Raw genomic sequence first — 11018 nt, 5'->3', positions numbered from 1 at the left:
TGTCCTTCTCTCTCAAAATAAAAAATAACTAAATATTTAAAAAAAAAAAAAAAAAGAGTTGAGACAGGAGACTTCAAGAGCCAGTTCACACAGGGTTTTGTAAACAGACCCCAGGTTATTCTAAGGTCACAGAGCCACAGGAGTCATTGAAGGTTTTTGAGGTAAGGTTTGAGGGCCAGATCTCACACCCTAAGATTTGCATTTTATAAATCTTTTCCTTGGGGCGTGGTTAAGCGTCATACTCTTGATTTCAGCTCAGGTCATGATCTTGACGTTCGTGAGATCGAGCCCCACATCTGGCTCCATGCACTGTCAGCTGCTTCTCATTCTCTCTCTGTCTCTCTGTCTCTCTGTCTCTCTCTCTGCCCCTCCCCCTCGCACTTGCTGTCTTTCAAATAAGTAAATTTTTAAAAAAGAGAAAGCTTTTCCTCAGACAAATTCATTATAGACTGATTTTTATTACTTTGTTTACTTTCCAATCACACACTTCTTACCCATTTCTGTTGTTTGTCGTGAAGGTCATTAGACAGATATTTGCATGATGATAAGACTATTGTAACTAATTACAGAGTGCTATTAAGTTTACAAAGCACTTTATCATATGCACTCTCACAGAAGGTGCTATAGGCGGAGATTTCCTGGCATCACCATTCTTCCACCTCCTGTCCGTGGAAGCTACTGATAATCGATCATGGCACAAGGTCCTGATGGTTTCAGACACATCCTCAGAACTTGCAACACAAACCTCCAGGCAAACAGTGCTATCTACTTTAGTTGTCACTTGATGAAAAGTTCAACTTGCCATCCTAGAATGGTATAAAGCACACACATTAATGGAATCATACAGATGTGGTTGAAATTCGTGATTTCCCACCTTAATGTTGGATCTAAGTTACTTGACTTCTCTGAGCTTCAGTTTCCTCATTTAAAAATTAGAAATAAAAACATGTTACTCAGAGCTACTATTCATTGAAAGGCAGCAAACAATGAAATTGTATCATCTGTGCATTTACCTATGTAAATTCAGTGATCATGCTCTGAAAGGAAAGAGTAAGAGAGAAATAATTTCACTTTATGTGTCTGCACCTCGGAGCAAACAAGGGACATAGCACCTCCATAGCACCATCAATTAATCTGTTTATTGCATGTCTCATAGAATGAGCATCTCACTGCACTGAGAGTGGTTCTGATGTCTGAAGGAACATATTTTCCCAAAACACAGGCCTTAAATGCAGGCCAACAATGTCATATGTTATTTAACTGAAGTAACAACAGCCTATCCCAAATCTAGAGGAAACACTGACTGGGAGGGCCTCTCTAGGGATAAAATGGGCATATCCTTAATGGATACATATGGAAAAAAAAAAAAATCTTCCAAATTGCACTTCCAATGAGGTTGAAAAGGTCACAATGGATGACCATTTCCCCTGTATTAATGGGGGGGGGGGGGAAGTGAGTGAAGTAAAAATATTTTTACAGATAGCACAAAGTAGTCTACAGAAAGTACATTGTGGAGAAGCGGAACAAGACTTTATAGATGAGAAGAGATTAGTGGCTACTGGGGGCATTTGCCATGGGGGCAGGCAAATGATGGGGCCTGCCACCAGTCAGAGGGCTTTGCTTGGCCAAGAAGAAACCAGTGATACTTTAAACATCCCTATGGGCTAAAGCAACAGACAAGAATACATGAACATTCAGAACACAGAGCCAATCCTCCTCTTGGGTTAAATGTGTGACAGTGCAGAAGGCTGGGGCCTGAACTGAAAGACAGTTCCATCATCTCCCAAAGTTTGGGGCCCAAGTCCTAATAGAAGGGGAAGCCTGTAAGACACATAGATCATATCTTGCCCTCAAGGCATTTGAAGCCCAGGTGAACTTGTTATATCGTCATTTATAATAAAAAAATACATGTTTGGTCTTCATCCTGTTTCTGGAAGAGCGCTCTTAAAATCCTTGAACTTTCCTAAGTAATGATAGTGATAAAGGAATCTTGTTTGTTTATTCTTGCTTTTTTTGTTGTTGTTAATGGGGTAACTTTTAGAAAGTACCTAAGAATTGCGGCTGGTTGCCAGTGCAGTGGACAGGGTAATTACAGGTTAGAACTTTCAGTCCCACTCTCCCACCCTCTACAACCCCCACTCCCAACTTCTGGGAGTCAAGAGGGGCTGGAGATTGAATCAATTGCCAATGGCCAATCATGTCCGTGTAATGAAACTTATATAAAAATCCAAAATGAAGAGGTTCTGAGAATTTCCAGGCTGGTGAAGATGTGGAGATTTGGGGATGGCAGCACACCTAGAGAGAGCATAGGAGCTCCACACCCCTTTCAACATAGCTTGTCCTGTGTATCTCTTCCCTCTGGCTGTTCCTGAGTTGTTTTTTTTTTTTTAATGTTTATTTATTTTTGAGAGAGACAGAGACAGGATACAAGTGGGTTAGGGGCAGAGAGAGAGGGAGACACAGAATCTGAAGCAGGCTCCAGGCTCTGAGCTGTCAGCATAGAGCCCGACGCGGGGCTCGAACTCACGAGCTGTGAGATCATGACCTGAGCCGAAGTTCGACGCTTAACCCCTTGAGCCACCCACTCACCCTTGAGTTCTATCCTTTTATAATAATCCAGTGATCTAGTAGGTAAAATATTTCTCTGGGTTCTGTGAGCCGCTCTAGCAAATTAATTGAACCCAAGAAAGGGGGTTGTGGGAACCTCTGATATAGTCAGTTTGTCAGAAGTATGGTAACCTATACTTGGGGCTGGGTCTGATGTCCAAGGAGGGAATCATTGGAGCCCCCCAGTCTGTAGTTGGTTGGTCAGAGGCACTGGTAACAACCTGGGCTTATGATTGGCATCTGAAGGGGGTAGGGCAGTCTTGTAGGACTGAGCCCTCAACCTGTGGAATCTGGGTAAATAGTGTCAAAATTAAGTTGAATTGTAGGACATCACAGCTGGTGTCCAGGGATTACATGGGAATCTCCCCACACACATTAGAATCGGGATCTTGTTGGGGCGCCTAGGTGGCTCAGTTGTTTGAGTGTCCAACGTTAGCTCAGGTCACGATCTCACGCCTTGTGGTTCGCAGCCCTGCATCAGGCTCTGTGCTGACATCTCAGAGCCTGGAGCCTGCTTTGGATTTTGTGTCTCCCTCTCTGCCCCTCTCCTTTTTTTTTTTTTTTTTTTAATTTTTTTTTTTAATGTTTATTTTTGAGACAGAGAGAGACAGAGCATGAATGGGGGAGGGTCAGAGAGAGGGAGACACAGAATCTGAAACGGGCTCCAGGCTCTGAGCGGTCAGCACAGAGCCCGACGCGGGGCTCGAACTCACGGACGGCGAGATCATGACCTGAGCCAAAGTCGGTCGCTTAACCGACTGAGCCACCCAGGCACCCCATCTCTCTGCCCCTCTCCTGCTTGCACTCTGTCTCTCTCTCAAAAATAAATAAACATTAAAAAATTTAAAAAAGAAAAAAAAGAATCGGGATCTTGTAGCTCTTAAGCAGCGGAGCAACATGCGATTTGGGTTTTTGGAAGCCACAGTAATGAAATGTGTCACAGTTCTCAACCATTTTCTAGCACATAAGTTGGAAATTCATGTGCATAATATACTATGGGCTATCACACAGATCAGCATAGTTGATAATGCCATAGACTACAGGAAACCATGAGTTGCAAAACATTAAGTAAAAGCAACAAAGATTGTTGATTGATTGGGACTAGCTAGATGAGTACTCTTGGTTTCAGTATCTGATACCTGGGGGAGTCCTGCCAGTGATGGGAATGAGGAGCATGGATAAAGGGCAGGTTTATTTTGGGGAAGGAAGGGTATAGATGCAGATAATTTTGAACATGTTGAGTTGGAAGTGCCTGTGAGATACGCCCCAAGCAATTGCATCTAGAAAGTACATAGTTTGTATGACCTGGAAGTCAGGAGATCAGGAATGAAGATGTAAATTTGGGAATCATCAGCTTTGAGATGGAAAAAAGATGAGCTCACTCAGGAAGCATGAGAAGCCAAGCTAGGTTCCAGGGTTCAAAGGGAAAGGAATGAACAGGAGTAAGAGCTCAACTCCCTGGCAGGAAGCTTGTACTGAAGCAGGTATTTCATAACCTTCCTTTGAAGCCATTGTGCATCAGACCCAAAACAACCTCTAGTCTTGTCTCCTGCCTTTCCCTCTCTGCATTGTCAAGCTTCTCGCCATTTGTTCACTTAGCTCACCAGACATCGTGTCTGTGCCCGGCCCTCATCCAACTGCTCGTTCATATAGCAAATTTACTGAGAAGCCACCCTGTGCCAGGAGCTATGTTAGGTCCTGACCATACTGCAGTGACCAAAACATCCCTGCCTCAAAATGTTTACATTCTAGCGAAGGAGACATACACACACACATAATTAAAAAGACATACAGGGGAGAGATAAATGCTATGAAGACAAAGTAAGCAAGTTAAGAGCATATAGTGATGGGGCTGTCCTATTTTAATGAAGACAATAAGGAAAGTCATCTCTAGAAGTCACATTTGAGATCTGAATGAAGTGCAAAAGTTCTGGGTGAAGAAAGGAGAGCTAGAACAGAATGGTGAAATGAGGTAACAAGAAGCTAAATCATATATATTTTTATAAGCCTAAGTAAGGAGTCTGGCTTTCACTCCTGTGTGACAGGGGATAACCGTGGAGAGTTTTGAGTACAGGAAGGACATGATCTGACTTAGGTTTTGACATGATCCCTCTGGCTGCTGTGTCCACAATTAACTACCAGGGGCAAGAAGAGAGGTAGAGGGATGTTTTAGGAGGCTATTACAATAATGCTGGGCAGGGTAAGTGGGGTTTGTTGTGCTAAGAGTAGGGATGGAAATGGCGAGAAGTAATCAGGGTATATTTTATAGGTGGAACGGACAGGATTTGCAGTGAGAACAGATGTGGGGGTGAGGGAGAAGTCAAGAATGACTCCAAGGATGAGCAGGTGAATTAATGATACCAGTTACCTCAGCGGTAAATAATGAGCAAAGGTTAACTTTAGAGGGAAAATCGGGAGTATTACTTTGGATACACAAAGTTAATTAGATGCTGATTAGACATCCAACTAGAGAGGTTGAGAGGACTATGGCTTATATGAATCCAGAGTTCACAGAACCGGTCAAAGCTGCAGACAAATGCTTGGGATTGGTCTGTGTACAGTGGTATTGAAAGCCATGAGTCTAGATGAGACCATCTGAAAGTATTGGACAGAGTCCCAGCTCCAGCAGCTGCGAAAGAGAGAACGGGGGGGGGGGGGGGGGGGAGGGATAGTTGGCTAATGGATGCTGTAATGGGGCCTTGAAAGCTTCAAAAGGGACATAATAGTCTCAAAGGGAAAAGGACCCGGTCATAGAGGGGCTCGCCAGCAGCTTGGAGGCGGATGGGCAACTTTCCAGGCTGAGGTATCTGTATTAGCAAAGATACAGGAGTGAGGACAAAATACGACGGGTCTGGAAATGGCGGAGGCCGCAGATGAGGTTAAGAGCGCCGCGCGCACTTCCACTCCAGCCCACGGCGTCCGAGAGCCACGAGGTACTTCGTCTCTCCCTGAGTCGCCTCTCCGCCCGCGCGGACACGGCAGCCCTGGGCTTCGCCAAGCGGCGCTGTCGGGACCACCGAGGCCGCACGCCGCGGAGGGCTGAGCCGCTCGAAACCGGCCGACTCTCGCGAGAGCGCGGCCTCGCCAGCCCAGCATGCCCCGCGCCGCCGCCGCTGCCGCCGCCGCCGCCGCCGCGCCGCGGCTTGAGGGCGGGAGGCTGGGGGAGGGTAGCGGAGCCGGCGCCGCCGCCATGTTGGGTCTGAGGCGGCTGCTGTAGGCGCCGACGGAGCGAGCGGACTTGAGGAGCGGCGACAGCGACGTGGGATCTGCCTCTCTGCGAGCGGCCGGGAGCGGCGGCGGCGGCGGCGCCATGAGCGGGGGCACCCCTTACATCGGCAGCAAGATCAGCCTTATCTCCAAGGCGGAGATCCGCTACGAGGGCATCCTCTACACCATCGACACCGAGAACTCCACCGTAGCTCTCGCCAAAGGTACGCCGGGGCGGGCCTCGGGGTGGGGTGCTGCGCCCGGCTCTCGGCCCGCGGCCTCCTCGCTCCCTCCCTGCCCCCTCCGTCATCCTCCCGGAGGCCGCTCCCTTCCCTCCCTCCGGGCCCCGGCGTCTCGGGCTGGGCCGCGGCCTCCCCGGGCTTCCCGGCTCCCACCCCGAAGGTCCGCGCCTTCAATCCGGGAACTACAGGACGGTGAGCGGGGCGGGCGGGGCGGCCCTGAAGTCCGAGAACGGGCCGGAGAACACGGAGAGACGTGTCTTCCAACTCCGAAATTCGGTGGTTCTGTCGTCTTACCGCAAAACAAAGCCTAAGTATTCAAAGAATTTTTCCGCCTAGCTTGAGTTTGGTGCTGATTTGTTGAATCTAAGGCACCTATTTTCTCACGTTCTTAATTTCAATTCGTTACGGTATTCATCAGGTGAACTGTAAGTAATGTGCAAAACTTTGGGTTTGCTCAGCGACGCAGACGGTCTCGAAGTGCCATCGGTACCATCCAGCAGATCGCATCCCACTTGTCTCATACGTGGTATTTACCTGTTAAACCGGAATGCTTCTCCAAGGCTGTTGTGCAACCACCTCTTTAAAGCTGCTTGCTGTTGTCGCATCGACCCTGTTTCTGGAAAGCCGGTGCGGAGTACCCTTAATCGGAGTGGTCATTGGGCGCTGACCGATCGTCGGGCAGCCTCCCTGGGCCGGCGGATTCTGGGTGTTGAGGATAGTGCCCTACCCGTAGTAGAGTATGTTATTAAGGGTCGCACAGGCTGAGTGGGTTTTCTTTCCGTTCACACGTCCTGTGCCTTCGCTCCGCCAGAAAACCAGGAAGAAAATAAACTTTAGCTCATTCTCTAGAAAGAAATCTCGCAAGTTAAGAATACTTAGGAGAGGGTAGCAAGATAACCAAGGTAGCTTTCCCAGCACATCTGGTAGAGTTACAGAATGAATACCGTGGTAGAGACAGAGGGCCAAGGGCTAGGAAGAAATTATCTAAATCTGTAAAAAGAAAAGAAAAGAAAGTTAACGTATAACTTACAGGAGAGTCGTTTCACAATATCAAGCAAACGTTTTAGTGACATTTTTTGTGTCCTTTTTAATAACACTTGGGTTGGAACAAATTTCATTACCTGAGTAAGAGGTCTTAAATTTTTTTATCTTAGGTTCCTTGCCACCCCGCTCTCCCCCCATGGATATTTAGCTGTATGTTGTCTTAGTTTTTATGGCTTTATGAAATTATGAAAAAGGCTTCCTAAAGTTCTCGATGAGAGCCACATACAGTACTTTTCACTAAGGGCGTTTAATAATTTTTTAAGGTGTGTTGCCAGCCTAGTGACTTATTGTTGAATTGGCTGTGCCTTTATTCTTCACAGTGAAAAAAAATACGTACATATGTAAGATTTCAAAAAGTCTTTTAAAAATCTTTGAATATGTTCTTTTATGCAGGAAAACTAAAGAGTCTTTATTTTGTTAATGACCAACATTTTAAAAAACTTTTATTTTCAACAGCTTCTAGAGTCCATAAACTAAAATTTTATTATCTTGTAATAATTCATATGCCAGTTTGTCCCTTGTATCAGTCATGACTTCATAAATAGTACAACAGTGAAAAGATTTTTTTAATCATTGAATTTATATCTGTACTTACAGCTTTGATAATCTCATGACACAAAATATATGCTTTTTCTTAAGCAGTAGGAGTTATTTAATGTGTGACAGGTTTGGGAAGTTAATTGTGTTTGTAAAAACTGAAGTTACCAAATTTTGGTAGCTTATTCTACCTACCAGTATCTAATCTAGAACTACTATATAGCTGTCTAGTCAACCCTGGGCACTTAATTCAAATTTTAAAATTAGAAGTGGGGTGTTTGGTCTTCAAATTTTACAATTTACATGCCTTGTGAGTAATTTGATATCTGATATTCCACTTCCACCTTTTTGAAAATTTGGTTGAAGAATGGCAGTCTAACAGATAAAAGCCTAAAGTTTATTTATGGAGTTTAGAATACAATATTTTTTGGATTTAGAGATCCCTTATCTTTGTAAACTATCAATTGAGTTAATCTCTTCAAGTGACATTCTTAGAATTCTCTTTTGGATGTTAATTTTTCCCCCTCTGGGAAGAGTTTTTTCCCCTTTTGTATTGTGAAATAACCACACATTTGAAAATATGCATGCATAAAAATGAAATATTTTTAAACAAACCTCCGTGTAACTACCACCCAGGGCAAGAAAGACATTGCAGAATCTCAGAAGCTTCCCACCCCCTGCATCTTCCCATTATCACTACTACACTCTTAAGCTAGATAGAAACATTTTTCTCACGTTTGTAGATTTATCACTTAAGTTTACATCCCTAAGTAATAGTGTTTATGTTTGTCCTTTTTTGAACTTTATATAAATGGAACCATCTTGTATATTTTTGATTTTGGCTTTTGTTGTAGCATAGTATTCCATCATGAGTATAACACAGCTTTATTCTGCATTTGTTTTTGATATTCTACAGTTAGTGTTTATTAAATTGTTTACAGTTTTTTGCTATTACGAACAATGCCTTTATAAATATTTGTGTTTAAGTACACTGATGGCCTGTGTACCTTTCTTGAGGGTATATACTTGAATTGGAGGACCAAGGGGAAAGTTCGTCTTTATTAGGAAATGCCAAGCAGTTTCCAAAGTGGCTGTTTACTAGTTTTGATTTCAGTTACTAGTATATGAGAATTGTAGTTCCACATCCCTTACTAACAGTAATACTTAGTATCAGATATTTTAATTCTCTCCAATCTGGTGGGTGTGATTGTACCTGGCTTTAATCTTCCTGATTGCTAATGAGGTGAACACTTTTTCATATCTTACTCATTTGGATTTCATCTTTCATGAAATGCCTTTGAAATCTTGTGCCCATTTTACTACTGAAATGCATGTCTCTTTCTAGAGTTCAGCATTTTGATTATGAATCCTTTGCTGGGAATATCTGTTGTAAACATCTTTCTCCATTTAATGGTTTCTTTTGGTGAACAGAAGTTCATTTTAATGTAGACATGTTTATCACTTTTATTTATGGCTAGTGTTTTTCTTTTTTTTTTTTTTTTTTTCCTAAGGAATTTTTCCCTACCCCAAGGTCATGGAGGTACTTTGATTACTTTTACAAAACTTTTTGTTTCACTTTTCACTTAAATTTAGTAAGAGATTCACTTGGTTTATATGGTCCAGATTAAAATTTATGTCCCTTACTTGGATGTTACTTATAATTTAAATTCATGTGGAATTATACAATGCTCTTAAAATTTTAGATTCGTTATGTTTGATGTGGTATATAATTAGGGTGACCGTATGGCTTGTTTTGCCCTGGTGGAAGGTCCTTGTTTGTGCCTGTTTTTCTGGCATGATTATTAAAGTATCCCTTTATTTTCTTGAAAATGTTCCAGTTTGGGTAATAAATTGTATGGTCACACTAAATATAATCAAAAGCCCAATCCCAGAGATCATAACTAAGTGAGTGATGTCCTTTATTTTCTACTAGAGATTTCACAGATTAGCTCTAGTTCCGTGAAGGTAAAATAGAAGTAAGTTTGATGGGCTTTGATACACAGGGTTTTTTGTATGAATGTCAAGAAGTCATAAAAGCAACCTTGATGTCAGTTTCCTAAGTATGCTAATAGATCATCTGTCTGTAGTTTGTCTCTTGGAGTCTTTGTCACATCTCTGAGTTTTTCTTCCTGACACTGATTATGATCTGCACGTAATCTGCTTTGCTTTATTTGCATGTGTTTATTGTCACCTTCCCTCCCCACCATAGTCTGAGCTCCTGGAAGAACGAATGTTTATTTAATGAATAAGTGAAAATGATTTAGCATTTTTGTTTATTAATCTTGTAGAAGTTTCTTGGGGTATCTCCAAATAATGCTTTCCATGTTCACAATTGTATATCTCCCTAAACTTACAATGCCTAAGATATGTTGTCGTCCCCTGCCCCCCGCCAACAGTGAGAGATTTTGGAGAATAGGGATACAAGAGGATAAAAAAAAATCTTATAACAAAATTGACATTGTTAGGAAGACAGAGTTTTACCTTATGACTCAAGCTCAATTATAATTTTCATTTAAAATTTAAGGGAAGAATTAGTTCAAGATGTTTGAGGGAATTACAAAGTGGTGGCATGTTTTCAATTTACTGTATATTCACACCTGTGTCTTGTGAACATGATGCTCAAGCACATACTAGATCCTGGATGCCAAGAGATTGCCCACAGAATGGAAGTTTCGTGAATGCAGGATTTTTGTCTCCTTCACTGCTGTATCCTCAGTGCCTAGAACAGTGCCTGGCACATAGCACGCCCTTGGTAAATATTTGAATAAATGAAAGGATACTTGTAGTTACTGAAGGTTTCTAATTATGGGAATTTCAAAGTTGGAGAAAGTACACATTTACTATAAGCATCATATATGTAGACTTTTACACTATTTAAATAAAATGGGCTAAAATAAGTAAAGTTCTTTTTTGTTTATTTTTGAGAGGGAGTACGGAGGAGGGTTAGAGAGAGGGGGAGGGAAAGAGTCCCAGATAGGCTCCAGCACAGATTGCTTAGCGAGCTTGATCCCTGGAACTGTGAGATCAAGACCCCAGCTGAAATCAAGAGTTAGACATTTAACCGACTAAGCCACCCAGGTGCCCCTAAAAAGAGCAAAATTCTTATCTAACACATTAAGTCAGCCATACCTGGATAATACACTACTCTAATGAAAACCAGGTTGCTGCTGCATTAGGAAAAGAGACTTTGTAAAGAAGAATGATTATAAGCCAGCTGCTTTTATTGATTAAAAAAATTTTTTTTAATGTTTATTTATTTTTGAGAGAGAGAAGGAGAGAGACAGTGCGAGCAGGGGAGGGGCAGGGAGAGAGGGAGACACAGAATCCGAAGCAGGCTCCAGGCTCTGAGCTGTTAGCACAGAGCCCCACCCGGGACTCGAA

The 11018-nt window shown here is 42.8% G+C and overlaps 1 protein-coding gene across 4 annotated transcripts in view; it reads left to right on the top strand.

Annotated features, from left to right (window-relative positions):
- Window positions 1-5698: 5698 nt before the first annotated feature.
- Window positions 5699-11018, top strand: part of LSM14A (LSM14A mRNA processing body assembly factor) — a 50516-nt gene continuing 45196 nt past the window's right edge. For all 4 annotated transcript variants that reach the window (XM_045442514.1, XM_045442515.1, XM_045442512.1 and 1 more), the window contains exon 1: window positions 5699-6038. In XM_045442514.1, coding sequence (XP_045298470.1) covers window positions 5918-6038 — 121 coding nt within the window. In that variant the 5' untranslated portion in view covers window positions 5699-5917. The remainder of the gene's footprint in view (window positions 6039-11018) is intronic.

The sequence above is a fragment of the Leopardus geoffroyi genome, chromosome E2 (assembly GCF_018350155.1).
Source record: "Leopardus geoffroyi isolate Oge1 chromosome E2, O.geoffroyi_Oge1_pat1.0, whole genome shotgun sequence".
In the NCBI taxonomy this organism is placed as follows: Eukaryota; Metazoa; Chordata; class Mammalia; order Carnivora; family Felidae; genus Leopardus; species Leopardus geoffroyi.
The sequence above is the reverse complement of the archived record's forward strand: the minus strand, read 5'-3'. Positions and strand labels throughout refer to the sequence as shown.